Source organism: Melitaea cinxia, chromosome 6 (assembly GCF_905220565.1).
Source record: "Melitaea cinxia chromosome 6, ilMelCinx1.1, whole genome shotgun sequence".
NCBI lineage: Eukaryota > Metazoa > Arthropoda > Insecta > Lepidoptera > Nymphalidae > Melitaea > Melitaea cinxia.
The window spans coordinates 11,743,151-11,767,515 of NC_059399.1; the positions used below are offsets into that span (position 1 = coordinate 11,743,151).

General features: G+C 31.2%; 1 protein-coding gene across 1 annotated transcript; it reads right to left on the bottom strand.

The window, feature by feature from the left end:
• Positions 1–4,579: 4,579 nt before the first annotated feature.
• On the bottom strand, positions 4,580–22,625 carry LOC123654654. The gene is made up of 6 exons (XM_045590546.1): positions 22,602–22,625; positions 15,748–15,975; positions 15,145–15,280; positions 12,607–12,740; positions 8,123–8,327; positions 4,580–5,233 (listed from the first exon to the last, which is right to left on the bottom strand). Exons 1-6 carry the CDS (start codon positions 22,623–22,625, stop codon positions 5,139–5,141), a joined length of 822 nt encoding a protein of 273 aa, XP_045446502.1. The 3' UTR covers positions 4,580–5,138.
• Between the last annotated feature and the right edge of the window lie 1,740 nt (positions 22,626–24,365).

Below are 24,365 nucleotides of genomic sequence, written 5' to 3' on the forward strand. Positions count from 1 at the left end.
CGAGGCTGATGCCTAGCCCGTTGAAGGCCATTCTAACAGAGCGCACAATCCTTGGCCTTGTGTTGCCCGACCTGAAAGCTAGCAGCCTACCAATGAGGGCCCTGGCCAGGTTGATACGGCGTTCTATTCTCCTCTTCCAGGCTGGTACGTCGCTATTCTTATGAGTAGCGCGTCCAGACTCCTGGGTCTTGGCTCCGACAAGGCGGTGCACCGCTAGAGCGGCGCCGAAGAGAATAGAACCCGTATCCTCCAAGCTGAGGCTGCCTTCCAAATAGGGCGGCAACAGTCTGTTGGCTGCCTCAATGGCATTCCGCGTCGCGACATTGAGGGGGAGGCGAGAGAGTCGCGGTCTCATTTCCAGAGGAGCGCCTCGAGTCTCGGAAATCGCCTCTTGCAAGATCCCTCTCATCTGTTCTACTTTTTGGGCGACTGCTCCCTCAGTGATGACCTCCACAGGCGCTTCGCTACGAACGCCTTCTTGTTGCGTTGACACTTCGTTGCACACCGTGGACACGGGTTCGACTTCAGGAGCAGCCTCACGTCGAAATCGTTCGAGCTCGGCGGCGTCAAATATGCCCTTTCGTTGGATGTACCGAGCTCGATCTGCCAGGTTCTGTTCCGTAACAGTTAGCGTAGGCTCAAGCAGTAGGAACTCGCGGTGCATTACTGCCCGGTAGCCAGTCCGCCCGGTTTCACGTCCTACAGCCCTATAGTACGCACGCATGACACTCTCGTTCATTTTCGGTGTCCATCTCATGCGACGTACTCCACCAGCGGCGGGCAACGAATGCTGAGTCCCTTGGGACTCTGTCGTCGCCAAGCCAACTGGCGGGGATGGTGGATAACCCGACCGGTCAGGTGGTGGTGCCGGTCGGCGGGGTTGGCTGGCGGCCCGCATGCTGCCACGTCCAGCGCCAGCTCCAGACGCGCCCTGGCGTCCCCCAGGCAGCGGCCCTATGCGCCTTTGTAAATCATCCTCCATCATAGTATTTATTATTATTATTATTATTATTATTATTATTATTATTATTATTATTATTATTTATGAGACTCAAAATTCCGATAAGCTCCTGAAGTGGGAAGACGGTAACCATGAAAATAACAAACATTTCATTCACAACGTCCTAAGCCCGTCCATTTGCAGAGCTTAAGAAAATATCTTTAGCCAAATGAAGTCAGTAGCGTTGTTATAATTAAGCGCGATACGTTACTTACGGATATTTATATAAATAATTTCATTTTATGCATTTTATTTAAATATAAGTAAATATAATTAAATAATAACTATTATTTGAAGCAACTTGAAAATTAAATTTTTTGTAACAAATTTTTCAAATCAGTCGAAGTTGAATCTTATCAAAGAAATGAAAAATTAATAGCATAATATTAGTATGTTTTGTAAAACAAAACAAAATTATACATCATTAATTAATTAATATTGTATGCCTTATAGTAATAAATTCATATTCCTTGTCGAGCCTAGTATCTGAAAGGCGCTGGAAAACAATAAAGTTGTTACGTCGTTGCGCACCTAATACCTAAAAATTGAATTGAAGTGTAAACTAATACATTTTGTAAATATAAATCTAACGAAACTATATAATAATATTAAAAATTAATTTTGTAGTTCAAAATAACTAAATATTCATGAATGTATGGACCCAGCACTCATCTTTATCAACGTTTGTTACATTATACAAGTAACAATAAAAAAGTAACGAAGACTTTGCGGCTCTAGGACAAATTATCATAGGCATTATAAATGATTTATTTTTACAATACGATCACAAACAAATTTCCATCGAAAAGTATAAATTAGGTTGTTGATTTATACGAGTATATCTGACGCATAACAAATATAAATATTTACGATACGTTGTTATTTTAACTTCGAACTTTATAATACACGCGACCACATTGCTGGGCATCAAATTATTTCTTTCCGCCCAACGGCACCGTAACTCACGTTATAAAAAAAAAACAACTTTCCTGTATTTCTAAAACAACGCATCTAATATATCACCTAATATATATGTGTGTGTGTTTTAATATAAATATCCTATGTTTTATTATTTTCCTATGTTTATTTTTGTTTTTTCTCTGTTTCTTCATTAATTATTTTTGTATACTGCTGTTTGATTGTATGGACTTTGTCTGCCATAAAATTACTATTATATTGTTATTATTATTATAAACACGTGATATTAAAGTTTCAAGTGGTATTGATGATTTAGTAATTTTTATTTATAAGGATTAATATACCATATTTAATAATAGTAAACTTAAATCCCTTAAAAAAATTATAAACTTTTGAGGCAAGATGCTATATACTTACCGGAGATAGATATATCATAATTTTAACGGATTTCTATATAAATCTTTTAATGAAACATTTCTGTGGCGATACATTTGTGATGAAATCAAACTGCACGTTTTGTAACTGACTTACTTTATTATTATCAAATAATAACTAATAATATAATTACTGAGTAGACTTGCGATGGTTTCTTGCTCTGGTAATTAAATGGAGTTTTGTCCACCGTCTTCAGATTAAAAAAAAAATACAAACAACACTCCCCGCTGCATTCAAATATGATTAGTTGTCGTCAGTCAAAAAGTCGATATAAAAAAAATTAATCATACATTTTAACTGGAATAATACAATATTTTTATCATATTGTTGAAAATCACAATACATTGTAGTTACGTATCACCTCACGGCTAATAGCTCCTTAAAACTTACAAACAATTGTATCGTAGTTATTCATATATACCTAAAAAGCTAAGTTCGTCACGCTGCTGCAAGATGGCGAAAAAATTCCTTAGCAACAGTTAACGATCGAGAGTAAACTTCGAGATACAATGGGAAGATCTGCAAAAAGTAGATAAAACAGCAAGCATTTGTATAAATTAAACATCTCTTACACTATATTACTATACCAAAACTACCGTAACTCATTTATCGAGTTCAAAAAAACCCTTGTATGAGAATATATACAAAAGAAAAAACCAACTTCTATCAACTTGATCTATAAAATTATGGGTTGAAAAGTTGGGATTGTGGGGCCCTGGGCCAAAACTTATCGGGAGCCTACGATGTATTTGAAACAAAATCAAAATTTATTTCATTCACGTAGGCTTCAAAAGCACATTTAGATCGTCATTTTCTAAATTAAAATTATATTATATTATAAAAATATATTTAACCAATTGTTGTTGTCAAAAACTACTTCTATAGTGATTTATGTCCTAAATTCAAAATTGGACATTGTATCTACACTTTTCTTCTGTTTATCGGTGCGGTGTAGTTGTAATTTTGTTTTTTTTTAGCTACACTTTTTATATTATAGCAGCCATTTGTAAAAGATTATGACAATTTTCCCAAAATAAACAAAGAAATTATTTACAGCAAGTGCCTCGATATACTACACTCCGTGACAAAACATTTCACTTAGAAATGGCTCCTGTGACAATTTCTTTATGCTTAAATATCTAAAATCATGTAGGAGGCGATTGCTTGAGAAATTTAAATTGAAAAAAATATACATTCTATTTAATACATACTATATTTATTTCCTTGTATTAAAATAAACACAAATACAATAACCGCTCTGTTGTAGTGGTTGGTGTGACGTTTAGGCGTCTAAAACCAGCAGTTTGCAGGTTCGATTCCCGCTCGGTATAAATATTTCTATTTGCACAAATATTTTTTTCCCATTTAGATGTCTGTCTTTGTGATCTATTATTACAACAACTCTTTTTACAAAATTTTAGTGTTATACTTTTTAACATGATAATCTGTATCTTTTTGGAGATTACATACAAACATATTGCGTTATTTAAATGAGTGGAAAGACAAGTGCGATAATTGTTCTTTTTATCCCCGTGGGTCTCAATTTCACGGCCATGGCTCTAAATTTTGAGAAAACAAGTATCTCTATTGTTTTAGATTGGGGGCCCTGGGCTTAAGCCCATTAAGTCCTTATTTAGATCCGGCCCTGTATAAAATAATATAGATGTAGATTTATATCGAGATATTTTAATAGGGCTAATGCTTTGCGTGACTGAAAGCACTTTAATGATGTTTAAGCTGATCGTAGCTTATTTTGTACGATAATATTTTAGCTTAAATTCATGTTATACATTGAGTTATAGTGAATAGTCCATTGATAAATAAAATTTTGATATTTGAAGTGGCCATAAATTTTCAAGATAATAATTTATCAAGTAATTTTATTTTGTTCTGTGTATACACGTTCCACTAAGAAATAGTTTTTTTTTTTTTTTAATATAAATAAGAGGAGTTATAGCTCAGTTATCGTTACTGATCTATAGCAGGTTGGTAAATATAAAATATTTTAGAAAATCTCCAAAACAAAATTTATTTTACAAAAAATATTCAAAGTCCGCCCGAAATTGAACTTAAATGAAACCAAACGACAAGCACCACCTTTCAATTAAAAAAATCATCGAAATCGTTCCAGCCAGTTAAAAGTTCTGAAGTAACATACTTAAAAAAATAAAATCTAATCGAGAACCTCCTACTTTTTGGAAGTCAGTTAAAAAGCAAACAACACTCATCATCATATTTATTAAAATAATAAAGACCAAACACATATGTATGAAATTTACGTAACATCTCCGATAAATATATATACGTACAAGTTTTAGTAACTAGTATATGCAGTAATTATACAAAAGAACTCGATCTAATATATTTACAACATTTGTAGTATTATCTAAGAAGGCGTTCCTAAAGATGTATTTATGTACAATCACAAGATGTTATGACAAGCTTAATGACCAAAGTACAAAACTTAACAATTGACTTTTGTTTTTATTTATTAAATTCTTTTATCAAAATAAACTATTTAAAACAATATAGTTTACAAGCATCATTTACGTAGGTCAAGATATGTGTCTGATATGAAAATTTCACTAAAAGTCGCCGATTATTAATGTAACTGGATAGAAACACTTAAAGTCTTCGGGTGAAACTAATTTATTCACCTAATTTATTAATTATTACTAACAATAAGAAACATAACTAGTCGACGTGCGTAAACGGTTGTCCTTCAAGTGACGAGTATTTCTGACAGTGTTATAACGTTATTAATAATAAGAACAAACACAATTTATCACGTTTCCGTTATCACGAAAGAACTAAGAACTTGGAGAACAGAAAATGTTAATAATATTATACTCAATGTAGATGCCGCGCTTGAGCTCCGCACTGAAACAAACAAGATAATTATTATTCACGTAATGGACTTACTTTTTGAGGATAAAGTTGTAGGTAACAGCTCCTTTAAACAATTTGTTCCGGTGGCCTCTTTATATTTCAATAAGATTTCACGTTAACCTTGTTAGTGTACTTTGTAAATCGAAGTCATTATATATTTAATGCAAGTTTGAATTTTGGATTGTGATATACAAAGTTTGAAGGAGTTTAGCGAACGAATATGGACGAAATAACATTATTTTCATTGATTTATAAATTATTATTACGTATTCCTAAAATCAGGGAAACCGTGAAGGGTTCTGTAGCTTTTAAAAATATTTTAACTACTACTACTTTCAATTCATCATGGTCGCATTCAGTCATAAATAGTGTTGAATATCTTCCGGCATTATCCCGAGTAGAAAAAAGGTCAGGCTCAACCAGATCATGTATCTGGACCGGATCAGGATAGAATAAGGCATGCCTGATCCGGCAAGCTCTATCAGGACCAGGTCCGGTCCAGACAAGGATAGCCTGATATAAAATATAATCAAGTATGGTAAGGCATAGTGGATCAGGACCAGGTCCGGGCCAGACAAGGATAGCCTGATGTAAAATATAATCAAGTATGGTAAGGTATACTGGATCAGGACCAGGTCCGGTCCAGACAAGGCTAGCCTGATGTAAAATCTTACCAAGTATGGTAAGGCATACTAGATCAGGACCTGGTCCGGTCCAGATCAGGATGGCCTGAAAGAAATGACGCGAACTGAGCCTGAATCACGCTATTAATATTTTTAAGCGCACTTAGTATATATATAGTTATCAGGACAATCTAGCAGGGAGTCCATTTCTACACATTGGAGCAGTCGTAAGTAATAGGAAATAGTAGTTAGTAGTTAATCATTAGAAGTTAATAAATAAAATTTAATTAATAATAATAATAATTTAATAACATAAAAATAAATAAAAATAATTAATATCTAAAGTAAAAACATAAATAAATAATACATTGGAAAAAATAAACGGAAATAAATATTATAATAATTATGTTAATACATATTTATATCAATTCGCTTTTTTTTTGTTAAACAATTTTTTCAAAAATATACATTCGTGTTTTTTAAAAGGACCGAACCGAACCCGCTGATCAGGATGAGATGAGATTTCCTGATCAGGTCCAGATCAGGAAATCTCATCTCATCCTGATCAGGTCCAGACCAATCATCTGCGTTACATGCCTTATCTAGTCCTGATCAGGCATGCCTGGTCCGGTCCTTCTAAGGAAGACGAAAAAATTTCTACTCGGGATACAGAGCGGTCGCTATGAAGTGTTAGTGAATATGAATACTGTATGAAGGAAACAACATTCTTTGATATGAAAGATTTTTGTTTATAGTTGAAAAAGTATGGTTATTACAGTTACAGAAAAAGTATTGATAGTAAAAAAGATACCTACATTATTAGATTAGTAGGATAAATATTTGTTCAATTATATTCGTAAAACAAAATAAATAATATATGAAACGTTAATACGAGAACTGTTTTATTTACTCAATTATTTGGCTTAAGTCACTTAATTAAGATAATTAACGTTAAATCTCAGTAGATACAATAATATCATTTATGAATTGAAATACAGCGCCGTCACAAATTATTACTTGATTAAAACCTTTCAAATAAATAAGATATTATTGTAATCAGACTTTCGATTTATATCATATCCTTTTTTTAATAAGAGTTGGTTTTAAAACAGACATTCGCTTCGCTAACATTATATTCGCTAATATTATATAATAGACTTGGAATCCAAATCCACATATGTGTGTATCGGGGTATGTGTATCAAAGTATGCCACGAATAAGTTTAAATGTTAAATGTCTGTCTCATTCACACAGAAGGTATGTGAGCAAGATAAAAGTAGGTATTCTGAATCGTCGATACGGTTAAAGTATTGTACTCTTGAAGAAGATTAAGGAACTTTAGAAAACGTACTGTATGTGTTGTAAAGGTTTTTTTTGTTCCAAAAGGTTGAACATGAAAATTAAATACAATTTAATTATATTATCGTTACTCATTTAAAAATAAGATAACATAAACAGTATCGTAAAATTTTGTTTGCAATATTTCTTTTTTACGCACTCCATTTAGTTTTAAATGTTTTAGTTTAATATTGAATAGTAATAAGAAATCAGCCTTTTTATTCATATTTTACCATTTTTAATTGAAAAACACTATATAGTACTATAGACTTATTTAAATTGCAAATGTAAAAATCTAATTATTTTAAATTTTTATAATACTGACACTAGCTTAAAGAAAACATTGTTACTAAATTTATAATTTTATATGGCTAGCTACTTTGGCTAGCTTTACGTATAGGCTAGTCCCTAAATAAAGGTTATTTATTATTGTTATTATAAATAATTTAAAAAAAATGATATAATATATAAATATATTTGACATAAACACACGGTCTGTTCCTAGATATAGCTAAATATTTTTGAAGTGAAACTTCTTCAGAATCGTTGTGATTTAAAACTCGATGAAACAAAAAAATTGTCGCGTACATTGCTGCTCAAAACGCGTAATCGAGGAATTTTGATGGCGCTTGCGACTTTTTTCACGAGATCGTGATCATCGTCGATAGAACAAAGCGCAACGGCTTACCTTCTTACGATTTTTTTTTCGATTAATATACGTAGAAATATTACTTTTATAATAATTAAATCTACACCAAGACTCGGGCGAGAACCCACCACCTCCGAAGCAGAAAGTAGGGCCACGAAAAACTTAGCCAACGGCTAACTAGTCTACATATAATTATTATATTAATAGGGTATTCCGCCTTATCAATTAAAAATTAAATACTGAACAAAAAAATTGTGTTATGAATCTTACCTAAAAGCATAGCTTCTTTGCTGTCTGCAAGCTGATTGTTACCAACGACGGCTTCACTGCCTTCTTTCCAAGCGAGAGCCACTCGTGCTGTGCATCGCACTTGCATGGTTCTACCTGTTGGCACTCGCAAACCAAGCGCCGTCGACAGTAGGCCATGTGCATGTTGGATTGGCGGATATTCAACCAACAATCTTGGGTCTGTTACCTATGACAAAATTAACGGATCGTATTTACTATTAAGCAATCAAAAAGCGACATAAAAACAAAATCGATTGTTTAAAATATCATTTTTGAAGTAAAAGTTTTTCACGCACGATTGACTTGGGGAGAAAGCTTGTTAATGCGTGATGAAAGCGTTACGAAAAGTGTGATCAGGCGAGGTGAACGGAAGTTGAGAGGGAAATATACGTTAGTGAAGCTAGAAAGAGAGAGAGTTACGTTACGTAAGTTTTACTTCAGTCGTGTGGTCTAAAGCACACTCGTTTTTTTATTTTGTTCCTTTTTTTGTACTCGTAAGTTTCAGTTATAAAATATAGTACAATCTAGTGTAAATGAAAGTAACAATAATACCAAAATGAACGACTGTACTGCAGTATCTTTTAGGCATTCGCTTTTTATATTTTTGATATTGATCCGATAGACAAGAATAGCGTCCGCTGTCAGTATATCAGATGATACCGTCTATTATAACTGCAATGGACGTTGCAGTATAAACTATTCTTAAATAAAATATTTTTGCGTGAAATAGTAATAAATACACATTCATCAATCGTCACAACCTTTAGTGGATAATCTTTTGATTGTAGTTCATCTTCGTATTACAGATTGATTTATTCATTAACTTTCGACGATAAACTATCACGCAGTTTGGCGGTTTAAGAAATTGTAAAGAAGTATTCAGTTGAAATAAACAAAAATAAGATAACATCTTAGAAAACAAAACATTTTCGTGGCCTCTTTATATTTTAATTTAACGACAAAGGTACTAATAGGAGTAGAATAAAAAACAGACTAACGTAATACCCGTTGGTCAAAACGAAAATAATTTTAATTTTTTTAATTTTTTATTAATGATCCAATAATTAATAATTAATAATTAATAATTTAAAAATTTAGAAAATGTACTACAAATTACAGGAGAACACGTCATTCTAAATCAACTTTCACAAATAAATAAAATTGTAATTTATGTATAGTTTAGTATTAGAGACGCAGAATAATAACATGTTTTATACGAAAACAAAATATAAATGCAATTAATAACTTAAAAGCATTTCTAAATTCCGCACTGTTATTTCAAGACGATTAGCTAACAAAGCAAAACCTTACATTACTAAACAATAGAATTTTCACTATCATCGAGCTATTGTTTCAAGAATTCCTAAATAAGTAAATGCTTGACACAATGTCTGTTTATGATAAAGAAACTGTTTATGATTTGAGTTCACACTCCAAACTAGGACATGATAATCGTACGTTTGTATTTTGATAAGAAATTTGTAAGTTTGTTATTTATTTACGATCTACGTAAAGCTGGAAGAGGATTGCAGAAAACTGGGATGTCTGTCGGGAACTTGGGGAGGCCTATGTCTAGCAGTCGACTGCAATACGCTGAAATGGTGGATGATGAAGTTATTTGTAATTCGTAAGAAAATGTGTGTAATTTATTATTTAATTACACTATTATTTATATTAAAATAAATGTGGAGTTATATGATCTCATCGTAAGTTAAAATGACTATTCAATCCTCGTTAGTCGAAACGTGATGTTTTATGACACAATAATATCAATAATTGTGTTTGCTCGTAAACGAAAAAAAACCGACTTCAATTACATCGACGAGTCATACAGCTTAGATCGACGAAAAAATAGTCAAGTAACTACGCGTTATCAAAGATTACTCAAAAAGCAGTTATCAGATCTCAATAAAATTCACATGTAGCCACATGATAAACACCAGCTTTCGATTAAATTAAAAATTATCAAAATCGGTACACCCAGTAAAAAGCTATTGCGGATTTTCGAGAGTTTCCCTTGATTTCTCTGAGATTCCATCATCAGATCCTGGTTTGCTTATCATGGTACTAAACTAGGTATATCCCCTTTCTAACGAAAAAAGAATTATTCAAATCGGTACATCCAGTAGAAAGTTATGCGGTATAATACAACGTAGGTCGACGAAAAAAGCGTCAAGCAAAAACGCATTATTAGATATAACTCGAAAAGTAGTTGTTAGATCTCAAATAAATTTAAATGGGACCAATTGACACACACCACCTTTCGATTTAAAAAATTTTTGTCGAAATCGGTCCACATGGTCAAAAGGTCTGATGTAACATACATAAAAAAAATACAGTCGAATTGAGAACCTCCTCCTTTTTTGGAAGTCGGTTAACAAAGTAGACTATGCTAAACTAAATACATTGTTTTTTTTTTTTGTAAAATATATTCCAAATATAAATATAATCCTCTTGTTAATTTTTTTACTATAAAGGACAAAATATTCAATATATGTTTAGAATCTTATTAAAATTCGTTTATCTAAACGTAAAATATTTACCCATTTACATAACAAACGAATTTATCAAACTTCGAAGTTTAATAAGAGCCGAAAGGTCGTACAAGCTCCGCGAACAATAGAACTTCGGAAAGATTATAGCCATTATCAGATTGTTAATCAGAAAAGTATTCAAAACTTTTCAAAAGTTAAACCTTAGAAAAAAAACCTACATTATCTCCAGCGCTGCCCAATTTACAAGACCTTACCTCGTAATTTTGTAAGCTATTTGTTGAAATAGATTTTGAGAGAAAAATCTTCCATTGAAGATGAGAGTGAGACAATTTATAAGCTTGTATTAAAACAACTTAGCAAGATGGCTCTCATGGTTTCATAGGGATATGGATATAACCAGTACTTATAAATGTTTTTTAAAACAAATTTATTCCTCAACTAGTCGGTATACATAACACTTTTTTTAATGTTTGAAAATATTATAAATGTAAGAATTTTGTTGAACACATTATTCCTATCTATCAATATAAACAAATCAGTTCGACTACTAATATTTACGTGATCAATTCGTCAGTATGAGTCAGATTGCCGAACTATATTTCAAACATAATATTTATCTAATTATATTGAATATTCATCAAACTTTGATGCAAATGAAGGAAATTATTTACTTGAAATTGATATTCATTTTTCAATAATCAACTAAACTAACAGTGATTAATTTACAGATAATTATATTTTAGCGAATTAACATCAATACTTACTAATTAAGATGTCTGGATTTAATAATGAAATTAGTGCATAAATTTAATATATTCTCAAAAAGGATTATAGATGATGCTAGAGCACTGCATCACAGTTTATATATTATCTTAATGCGTTTAAATTTTAATAAAAAAAATTATACTTCAAATAAAGACATCTTTACTCTGATTGTTTTTTTTTCCTTTTACTAGTTTTATCAGCTAATGCTTGATTAAATTTAGCTAAAACATCACCTATTTCGACTTTTTACAGAATGGAAATTAAATGTCAAAAGTGACAAAAATTATTCCCATGGTCTTAGTGCTTTAACGAACATATGTACTAAAAAGAACTCAATACATAATAACAATAAGTTTTATAGTAAATAGCTTAACTATCTTAGCGTTAAAGAGTAATACATATTTAGCTTCGAAAACTGCCATCACATATTAATACAGATTAACTTAACGGAGGCCGTCTCATCGTTGCCATGCTTTTGGCTCCCTCGTCACTTGGAAGTTTTCGATGGCGTAATTGACACCCAAATAAGTGTCGTTCACTTTGCAAGTAATGATGATAATATCTCACAAATATCTTTACGTTAATATTGAGAATGTGAATATATACAAACTTTGCGTTTATATTTTATAACATTACATTTTATTTGTTTTAATTTTAATGGAATAAAAAAAGCAATTATTCTAGGCCAAGCATTTAGAATGCGACGATATTTGTGTTGATGAAAAAATATATGCAAATTTATCAAAATACGACATGTAAAAAATAAATGGTAAATCTAAACTTATTATACAAAAAAGCAAAGAGGTAACGAACATGTCCAGTGTAGACCAAAATACCAACTCAGTAACGTTTATTGATATTTGTCTGTCTCTTGACCTACAACTGTCTTTTATTCTGTGGTATTATAAACGATACTTGCGTATGTAGGACTCTTAGTTTTAAAAGCTTAACGTATTATAAACAATTAACATTGCTTTAACATTTAGCACAAATATTGCAAAACATAAACTTACAGCTAATTCAAGGTTTTGTATATATTTAACAAGTCAATGTATCATATAACAACATACCAATCTTAATGTTTTTCCAGAATACAACAACAGGTTACAAATTTCTTAAAATATAAAGCTCTCAAAGAAATCGAATATATTCAAAAACGAGTATAACATAACCATAAAGAGAAGTGAATGAGTATAAAGTACCTACCTTTTCACCGTCAATGTCCCAACTTAGAACCGTTGCGGGGTAAGACCGACCTGACGTACAGTTTAAGAATAAAGAATCCCCTCGTCGATTCTCTTCTTCGTTACCCGTTATCCTCGGTCCGTCTCGTGGTAAGTCTGTACAGAGAAATCAATACAATGTTATAATGGATTATTATTCTGATCGGATCGCGTATTTCTTCGCTTTGAAATAAAAGTCTAACTAGTGACTTAAATAAATAAGTATGTAAATTTTAAAAGGGAATTCAGAAAATAGTCATTTTTATTATATTCACGTTTTTATTGGAAAATTAAACGTTTTTATTTTGTAAAAAGCATTTATTTTATCACAAGAAAAAAAATCGAATATAGTAAATCAACAAGTTAAGTTAGAAATATTATGGACAATCGCATTATTAATTTATAATTCGTGTATTTTTATGTTATACTAGTACTAGTACTTTTTTTGAAGACATGATACATTACAATACAGCAAAGTCGACACAAAGCTCACAAATCACTTCTTATTCGGATCGAATGTAATTTATTACACAAATTGGTACTTCGGTTGTAAGGTAAATCAAGTTTCATTACCTGTAATGAATCTGAAACTCATTTTATGTATATCCACATAATTATACATATTATTATTGTCTTTAAATAAAAATTGTAAATAATCTTTTATTTCCTTGACAATTATAAAGCCGATAAATATACAAGGCTGATTATAACAATTAATTTGTGTTGATTTCAACAAAGAAGTTATAAAAAACACTTTGTACAAATTTATAAAAAAAAAATTGTACAAAATATGGAATGTACAACAATTTAACAATGAAAAGAACAATTAAAATAATTTCCATTAATTTTAGACAATTATTTAATTATAGACAGTACATTTTATGGTTATTATTTCGGAACAGTAAACGTTTTTTACACACCCGTTATAATAGAACAGTAGTATCTATTATCACTTACAATAATTTAAATACTAACTACATAGTATTATTACGAGCTTATTGCTTCGTTATAATTTAGTTTTACGCTCTTACCGTGCCTATCTTATTATATAATAAGTAGGCATCAAAATTTAATCAATTCAGTTTTTTGATAATTTTTTTTTATCGAAAAGTATGTGAGTGTGTGCATCTTTTGTTAATTTAAATATTTTTTCAGATTTAAATTCATATTAGCGAGAATCTCCTTTTTCTTTATAATTTTGGTTTTCAAACACCACCATGTAACGGACAAACCATGTCGATACATAATACAAACTTCTTAAAGACAGATAAATAATGTGAAGTTCCATTTTTAACGACAGTTAATAATGATTTTTATTTTTTATTTTAGTGTACAACTAGGTCAGCAAACAAGCGTACGCCTCACCTGATTGTAAGCGATTACCGTAGCTCATAGACGCTTCCAAAAACAGAAGCATCGCAAGTAGAAACTCTGGTCACTTTACTCACCACAGGAACACAACATTGCTTGAAAGCAGTATTATTTAGCTGTGATCTTCTGTCAGGTCAAATTGCTTTCCCATTCGGGCTGCTCCAGATTTAGAGCATGATATTTCCTGCTCGTAGCTCATAGACGCTTCCATAAACAGAAGCATCGCAAGTAGAAACTCTGGTCACTTTACTCACCACAGGAACACAACATTGCTTGAAAGCAGTATTATTTAGCTGTGATCTTCTGTCAGGTCGAAGTGCTTTCCCATTCGGGCTGCTCCAGATTAAGAGCATGATATTTCCTGCTGTACCCTATCTCAGTTACTCATTTGATGAATTATGAATTTTACAAGTTAAAGTAAAACACTTTGTAATGGTAGCTTTTCTTTAAGCCCGTGGGTGTACGTGTTCATTAAGATGGCGTATACGCTCAAAAGTTTCTCTACAACCAAGTTCTAAATTAATAAGGTTTTTTACTGAATATTATTTGTGATGACTGTAATTTTTCACTAATTTTGCTATATTTATAAATAATTCCTATATAACATTTTAATTTTCGTCCGCTACCCCAAATAATGCGTATTAAATTACGGAATACAATGTATTGAATAACCTAGCTCGTAGTGAAAAGTCATTCGTCCTTTTTTTCATTCAGATTAATTAGTGAAAAGTCAAATTGTTATCCGTCTCCTTAAAAATTAATGAAATTCTTCAAATACCTTTATTGTGCAAAATACAACCTTTTGTAATATAACACAATTTTTAACCTCCACTCAAAAAAGGGATGATATAACGTTAATGTCTGTCTCTGTCTGTCTGTGGCATCGAAACGGGTGGATCAATTTCGACACATTACTTTTTCCCCTTGCGGTGGTGGTCCTTGCCTCTTTTCTCTATCATCTCTTTTCCAAATAAGTGTATGTAATTTTCGACATGCAATGAAATTATTTATTACTTTGGAGTAATTATTTACGTAGGTTTTTTCTTTAATTTATAATTCAATGATTAAATTCATTTAAAATAAGTTTTCTTTTCTAAAGATGAATCCATGAAAACACATAAATAATAAAATATGTCAAGTAGTCACTTACATATTACTTCCATTTTGCTCTCTCCAGCAGCAGAAGCAAAACTGGGCGCTTCAGCCGAAACTTCGCAACGATATAAGCCTGATGATTTCAAAGTCACCGGATGCAGCACAACTTTTTTGTCATCCGATTTTGAAAGCTAAAGTAAATTAAAAAATATATATACAAATTAAAAACAAAGTCTTTAAATTGAACTTAATTTAAAAATATAATTAGATATTAATTAAAATGAGGTGAAAGAAAGAGAGAGATGAGAATATTAATGAAAATGTAATTAGATATTGATTGATAATAATGAGATTATGAATTTTTATCACCAATATCTATCGTTAATTAAATTACAAAATACAATAAAATTTAATTTAAATTGCCAACTAATGTTTTTGTTTTCTATTTTTTAAAATCATTATACAAGTATTCATGTTTAAAACTTTTAATTCAAAAGTTTTAAAATAATGTGATAAAAAAGACTATTTGAAAAGATTATTTTACGGTACGTTTCATTTTTATTACAATAAACGAAATGAAATTCGAATGACCTAAAACTCAATTAACGTACTTAAATTCCAAGTATTCTTAACTAAAATTCATTAAAAGAACGCTTACATCGACTTTGATGCCTTCGAGTTTATACGAGTGTTTAGGAGGATCATATTTCGGCATAAATCGATAGAACTCTTCATTATCTCTGTACCATTTCACCGAGTAAAGTGTGTCGTCGCCCAGCTCGTAATCACAATCCAACTGCACCGTCTGACCCCTCAGTCGATGTGAAGGGATTGAGACGCGAACTATCCTTAGTAATAAGGATTCTGTAACAAGAAAGTTAATCTTCTTAAGGGTTCTTGTGGTAGTTATTTAGTAATTTATTATTATGTGTACGTGGGTAGTATTAGTGCCTGCTTTGTATCAAGTGAAGTGCATTTTAACTTAGTAGATTTATTGTTCATATAAGTATATACAGATACTTTGTTAAAATATATCTGATATGTATTATTTTTATTTTGGTGTACAAGAAAGTGTATTGTTAAGTTGTTATGTAGTCAAATTATTTAATATTTAATACCCAAGAAGAACGCCGCGTTGGCGCAACGGTCACAGCTATGGATTGTGTCTGTTGCCCTGGCGGTTGCGGGTTCGATCCCCGTACATGACAAACATTTGTATTGGCCATACAGGTGTTTGCCGTGGTCTGGGTGTTTGTGCAGTCCATATGAGTCTCCCCACCGTGGCTCGGAGAGCACGTTAAGCCATCGGTCCCGGTTGTTATCATCTACGCCTCGATAGCGATCGTTACTCATAGTAGGGAATATATCCGCCAACCCGCATTGGAGCAGCATGGTGGATTAAGCTCTGATCCTTCCCATGGTGAAAAAAGGCTATGCGGCCTAGTAATGGGGTATTACAGGCTGAAACGTAAACCAAGAAGTAAAAGAACAAGGACGTGTTTTTAATTAGTTTTTAAAATGTTTTGTTTTTGCTAGTATTATATATTTTAGTTATTTGGTATTGGTAGGTACTTATTTATAATATATAACAGTACATTGCGTTTCTTCAATTACGCAATTCTGATTTACTTAAAAATAATTAAAGCTACGAATAAATTAAAATGCGTATTTAAAAAAAACTCAATTCGTTCTTAATATATTCCACTAGTTGTGCCCCGCGGTTCCAGGCGCATTAATTTGAGGAAAAAACGTACTAAAATTTTATATACTATATATAAGTGATTTCTGATATTAGTGCGTTTAAACAAACTTTTCAACTTTATGAAATTAGTATAGATAAGGAATGAATCAATTTTGCTTATTAATTAATCTATTATGCTCAACAGGAAACGAAACTCCGTTCGAATACAATTCGAGTTTTCGTTATATGGCATTTAGAAATCTAAATACCGGTTTAAAAACCGGTAAATAGCAGTCAGACTCAATTCAGCAGTTATACTTTGATACCGTGTAAAAATTATTTAATAAGTGGTTGCGTGGTCATATAAAATCGTAGTAGAGCAACGTAAGGAATCAAGTTTTAATCAAATCCTATGTGCGAAATATTTAGGAACTGTTTGAGTTCATTTTAGATCATACTGCATACCTTCAGTCTTGCTATCTTATTTAAAAAAAAGGTGTAATGTTTAAGACACTTAAATGCAATTTATAAATTATTATAAATAACTTATTAACAAAGTCTCGACACTAAAAAGAAAAGACATTGGAAAATACAAGGAAATACAGTAAATTTACAGCTAGGTATAAAGATTTAAAATATTCTCGTCCAAATATGCATGTGACTGCAGAATTATCAAGTTTTTGCAAGATAAGCCAAACTAAATTACTAGAACTAGTTGGAATCGTGATTGTATAACTTTGTAATAATTAGCGCGGCTGACATAGCTGGGTAACTTTATCGATTTTCAAACTTATTCCGAACAAAAAGCTTAAGTTCCTAATTAACTTACATGAGTTCCAATGTCCATAGTTTAAATGAAAAGTTATTCTAATATTTTTTAAATCTTATATTTATACAATGACCGGCTCGTTAGTGCTTTCCTATTTAGTGTGGGTGTAATATTTCTACATGTATTACAACACACATTGTAGTAGTCGGCCGGTAATACATTAAGCTATTTTAATAGACAGACTTCTACATTAGGGCTTATATGTATACTTTATATAAGTTTAAACATTTTTTTTTTTTTAAATAGTCGACATTCTAGAAAAAATTCTGTAACGCCGTCGATTAATTTTATTTTTGGGATCATCTCTAATGTTATTTTAAAATAGGCATTATTATTTAGATAAAAATAATAAATGGAAAAAAGATTACTTCAGAAACTCTAATAACGTGTAACGTGAATAAACTATGACTTATAAAGTTTAATGAGGGATTGATTGATAAAATACGAAATATATCAATATTAACGACAACAACTTTTAATTGAAAACTTTGTTTTCGTTACTTTGTAGTTATATTTCTTTCTTACTTTCCTGAATTATTCAAATGTAACAACCATTCTACTATTTTTATTTTCTCTTACCATAAGCTTTTACGATCTCACTTTTTAGATACTATTTCTTATATTGATAAACGAAAAAGACATTACTCTAACTATCTCATATATTTCCAATTATCTATATATTAATACTTGAACCAAAACTTTGTACCCCTTTTTACGGAAATTGCGCGGACGCAGGACTATAAAATTTCGGACACTTCTAGTTTGTATAGAGAAAGAGTGCAGAATGCTAACTTTTTTTTTAATTATACATAAAATATATATTAAATTAATAAAAAAAAACATTACCCACACTACCATGTATTTGACATAACTTTTGTTTATTGTCAAAGTCTGACATCAGATTGAGAATAGATTATAGATTAATATTGTTTGTCTATACAGAATGTCAAACATAAAAATAATAAATACTCTTTGACGCCAACAAAGCCTAAATGTGGTATACAAAGAGGTTCCAAATTATTTGAATATAATAAATAGGTACTACTTTAGCACTTAGAAAATATAATCAATTTCTACGCGACTGAGGCTACGGCCCGACTAGAAAAAAGGTCAGGCTCAACCAGATCATGTATCTGGACCGGATCAGGATAGAATGAGGCATACCAGATTCGACAAGCTCTATCAGGACCAGGTCTGGTCCAGACAAGGATAGCCTGATGTAAAATATAATCAAGTATGGTAAGGCATACTGGATCAGAACCTGGTCCGGTCCAGATTAGGATAGCCTGAAAAAAAATTACGCGAACTGAGCCTGAATCGCGCTATTAATGTTTTTAAGCGCACTTAGTATATATACAGTTATCAGTACAGTCTAGCAGGGAGCTGTTTGTAGTCTGCTACATGTAAAGATGCCTGATGATGGTCCAATAAAGGATCGAAACGTCGCATGAATTTGCAATTAGTGGTTTGATTGGCACCTTATGTCCACTTTCCTGCGAACCGTCAAAGAGTACTTATAACAAATGGACGCAACGATAAATAATAAAAATAATAAATTCATTAAAACTGTAATAATGTTCAAACTTATAATTGAAATTAATTATGGTCGAATTTCGACCACTAGGTGACCGCTAGTAGTTTTGATTAGCTGTTATCCGTAGCCTCAGTCGCGTAGAAATTGATTATATTTTCTAAGTGCTAAAGTAGTACCTATTTATTATATTCAAATAATTTGGAACCTCTTTGTATACCACATTTAGACTTTGTTCGCTAGAGCTATCAAAATGCTAGCAGAGCTCAATTGCGATCAGACTTTATTCATCGGTTGTACGAAAATAACCCGTTAGGCTTACTTCAGTCATTTTAGGTAATTTCAGTAATTTAACTAATACCCTATTTTACAATCCAGAGTTTACGCAAAACTTGGAATACTAATTTTATTAATATGCAATCAAAACCCTAAAAAAAATCTTGTTTCTAACAATATGACAGATACGTTTAAAGAAAAATTGCTCTTTCATTTCTTCAAAATCACATAAATACATGTTAATGTATTTGTCGTCCAAAAGCCTAAGCATAAATTTTCATACTTATAACTCTCGAAATGGCGCACTTTCACATTAACCTGCATACTAATCAACAGCCTATATTATACATATCAACATTTGTTATACATCCCCTTAGGGGTAGAATTTTCATAAACCTTGAAACATTAATTTTTACTGATTTACAGAGTTTCATATCTCTAATATTAAAAAAATCGAAAGGACTTCTATAAAATCTTCAATCCCTAGATTTAGAGAATTTTTTTCACAAATCCTCAAAACAAAATTTTACCTTTAACACCAAAAGTGACGAATTTATTTACGAATATTCACCCCTTATTTCACCTCTGTAACGGTAATATCCACAAACGCATGAAACGCGTATTTAATCAGTAGACCAAAAATAAATTGTATACATTATTAAATTTTATTTTTTCTTACTATAAAAATGATGGACTTTCCGTAAAAAAGCCAACACCTGTTTTACCTTTTACTTTTAGGTGTATAATCTCCACAAAATACTGATCTAAACCTTTACTTATTTTGAATAGCTGAAATAAGTAGTTCAGCCTTTTTGGAGATAAGCCCGAACAAACAAAAAGTTTTTTTTTTTTTTTATGACAAATAGGCAGGCATTTGACCACAATCTCACCTGATGTTAAGTGACGATGCGGTCGAAGGTGGAGCATGCCTGCTTAATAACAGCCTATTCACTCTGGCCTTGAAGGCACCCAGATTGTATCGTTCGGGAAATACAGATGCGGGCAACGAGTTCCATTCCTTAGCTGTCTTAGACAGGCAAAAATTTTAAATTCGTACGTATGTTTTTATTATAGTATAAATAACCATAAGCACTTCAATTTCGTTTATGTGTATAGGTATAGAAAAATGTTTGGTTAGATTATAATTTATCTGGGCGTGAGGTACCTACTCGCGCGCGGATTTTTTCGCATAAATCTTGATTACGCGAAAATACTGGGATAAAAAATAGACCAAGGACAAAACCTATCTGTAGAACCACAGAGCATTTTAGCCTTCAGTAAAAGTCCCATACAAAATCGGTTCAGCCGTTTTGAAGATTAACGCCAACAAACAGAAAGATAGAGAGACAGAGAGACAAAAAGCTGCACTTTAGTGCTGTTATCCACCGGAGTACCAGACCGAAGGCGTATAGAGAATGGTGGTGCTGTTCTTCAAGAGAGGCGACGTCACTCTTAAAGAATTACAGACCGATCTTACTTCTGAGTCAAGCCTATAATCTGTTTTCTAGGGCCGTTACGAATCGTTTCACCAAAAGACTGAAGAACGACAAGAATGTGTGTGTGTGTGTGTGTGTGTCTGTGTGTGTGTGTGTGTGTGTGTGTGTGTTACCTCAATCAAATATCTTGTCTTACTTAATTTCAGAATAACAGTAGAGGCCAATAGCTAATTACTTTTTATTTGGAAGATTATGAAACATCTATGCTGCTATCTTCTTATTTATTCTTCACCTGTTCACAACATAACACTTAGCACCCAAACTTTTTCGTTTATAGCATTAGTTGAATAGACGGATTTTAAAAAGGAAAACACCAAAACCTAATAATTTATATGGTTTATGCGCATCTAAACCGCCTTTTTGTCGGAAAAAGGTAAAGTTATTTTCACAATAAGATTTATTTAAATACATATTAATTGCAATTCAAAATTGAAATGACCAAATCTACTTAGAAACACTTAGAAAATATATACTTTTAATATACTTTAGTTTAACCATAATTTATAATAGTTTGTGTACGGCTACATTGAGTGTGGTGCTAATAAAGTCTTGTAGAATTTTGTCGTGAAGTAGTTTCTTCAGCTGTGTTTCTTACGGTGGATAAGAAATCAAATATCACTTCCTGTTTCCATCATTAGCTCTCTATTTCCTTTATTTCTTTCCTTAGCAACGTATATTTGGCTCTGGCACAGCAAGTTTTTATAGATAATATTGATAACTTCTTAGTGTGTGTTTACTAGATATTTTTTATTGGTACATAGATAGCCTTAGTAGTAGGTCACCTATAAACTCTAAGCTTAGTTATTATTTCAAGATCCTTATCAAATTGTACTAGATTCAAATCTAATTGTACGTAGATATTAACATCTCTTTTAGCATAACCTCTTTCAATATTCTCTCGAACAATGTTTACTTCTTAAGTTTTGATCAGTGCATAAAAGCCTATTAATATATTCCGGCCGTGTGCTTTATAAAAAATTTTAATGAGACTTTATATCAGCGATTTTTAAAGAGCAACTTTTACGATATAATAATTAAAGCTATATTAAATTTTTAATATTAACCTTTCCTTATTATTTTTTACTTTCTATTGATAAATAATATTTTAATTTGAAAAACAACCTAAGCAGAAATTTTGTATACTATTTTTGTTTTTCAAAAGAAGATAAACAATAATAATATACCTATATATAACATTTACTGAGCATTTTAAGAAGTGTTTGTGTCAAAACAATTTCAATGTTTTGTTTTTGTTTTAATAAATTCACATTTATATTATTCAGTGCTCAATAAGAGTTTGTTCGTTCCTTTGTTTAGGCGTATCTTCTCATGTCCAGAACTACGAAATACGTAGTTTTTATTTACATTAAAGTGATAATATTAACTATATTACAATACCAACTTAATATATATAAAATGTTATCAATTACTTGATTTTAATTTCGCCTGCTGTATAAATTTCTAAACAATTTGTCAATAGTCTCATATCTAGAGATTGTATAATGAGTTGACGGGACATATGATAATAATTCATTATTAAAATAATTTATACAATAACTAGATAACGTTAGCATTACGTAATTGAATTAAATTATGGTTATCGCTGATCTAAATATGTGTTACACTCAGAGTACACTTAACATTTCTGCTTTAACTACTTTTATTATTAAAAATTAAACTTTTATCATTAGGGGTTAGCTTCCAAGCTTATGTAAAGTCTCATCCTACATTATGAGCGAAAATGACAGAGAGAAAACAACGAGATGAATATATCATAATATAATAAATGAGCACAGTTTCAAGCTTATGACAGAGAGACCTGTAGGTAAATATTTCTATTCTCCTTTATTTCCCCTGAGTACGGGTGGGTTCGACCCAAGAGTCATTTAAAGTAAGTAAACACAAGCGTAAGAACCGAGTAACTCATAATAAAGTCGTACAATTTAATCTTTGAAACGCAAACTTGAAGGTATCAAGACGTTAAAATAATTATGTTTAAATTTTGTTTAATAGTTTATAGGACTTACAAACATTTCTAGTTATTTTGTTTCAAAAATAACATTACCTTATAAAAGTGAAAATGCTTAGTATTTAACTAAATAATTAAAGTAAGACTAAACTTCACCACTGTCAAATGTAAAACGAAACGAACAAAGTACTTTTTGCACTTTTGTCGATCTTGTCATAAAACTGATATAACGTAAAAGTCGTATTATCTTTTCGGAAGTTGCTGTTTACAGACTGATTTACAAATGTATGTATTTTAATAGAATAAAGCTGAGATTTTTTTTTTGTTTTATATCAGGAGTTCTTACAATAATAAATCACTTATTGCTATTTAGGTTATAAGGCTATTAAACGTAATGTTAGGATTCGAAGAAGTAGAAAGACACCATGTCAGCTTTAAGAAATAAAGCTGACATGGTTGCTGCTTGATTTCATTGTGACCGATATCTGATTTTTTCTACTTCAAATACAATCATATAAACTTTTGATATTATTTATTTATTCATTTATTCTTATAAAGGTACTTCAACGACTTATTCACTATTAACAATACAGGATATAATATTCGTAAAAAAAGTTTATGGTGAACTTGTCACTTACAGACGTATACAACACTTACAAAAAAGAACTTTGTTCTATCGTTACATCAATAAAATATTAACAAACAAATCCAACACCAAAGAAACAGCAAAACTACTTAATTAGAATAACTTAAGAATGTAGTTAACGAGTGCATTGCAAAAGTTTGATTAAAAAATAAAAACAAAATACCAAAGATAAAAAAATTAAAATTAAAAACAATAAAATGAGACATACGCAGAATTAACAATTACAATTGTTCTTCAGAACCAGTCAATGACTTTTTGGCAAATTGGACTAAAGTGTCTGCAAAGATGTCAATGCCACAGCAACTGTCCAGTTTATTGTAGCTGGTAATTAATCATCTGGTAATAAATAATGGTAATATTATGACTCTACTAATACTGTACCAAAAATTTTATAGAATTATTTTAAGATATTGTTGAAAGGAAAAAAAATAAAGTTATAAAAATACAATAACAAGCAAAAGAAAGCGTACCGTTCTATCCCTCGGGTAATAATAATTATTATTACAACCAGAATTATCAATATTTCTTCCCCTTGTAACCCGAAATGAACAATATCTATTTTACTATCGTGAAATATTTTTATGTATACACAAAAACTTAATTAAAACACTTAAGTTTTATGAAATATTTTTTTAAATGTTAGTTATAATTATTACTTATTATTTACATTATCAATGAAAATAAAGTTTCTAATTACGTAGCTAGACAAAAACTAATTCCATAACTCAAATGAACCTAAATACGATGCTTAATACAAGGCGAATCCCCATAGACAGATAGGCTATTACTTTGTGTTAGCGAATACCTAATAGTTGTTCCTTATTTTATGCCACGTTAAAAGCTACCAC

What these genes read in the sequence shown, in the direction of transcription:
- LOC123654654 (XM_045590546.1), bottom strand. Translation starts at nt 22,625, where the DNA reads ATGAGACTTTACATAAGCTTGGAA. An exon ending in GACTTTACATAAGCTTGGAA is followed by an intron (nt 15,976 to 22,601) that starts GCTAACCCCTAA and finishes AGAACCCTTAAG; the next exon opens with AAGATTAACTTTCTTGTTAC. An exon ending in TCGAAGGCATCAAAGTCGAT is followed by an intron (nt 15,281 to 15,747) that starts GTAAGCGTTCTT and finishes AATTTACTTTAG; the next exon opens with CTTTCAAAATCGGATGACAA.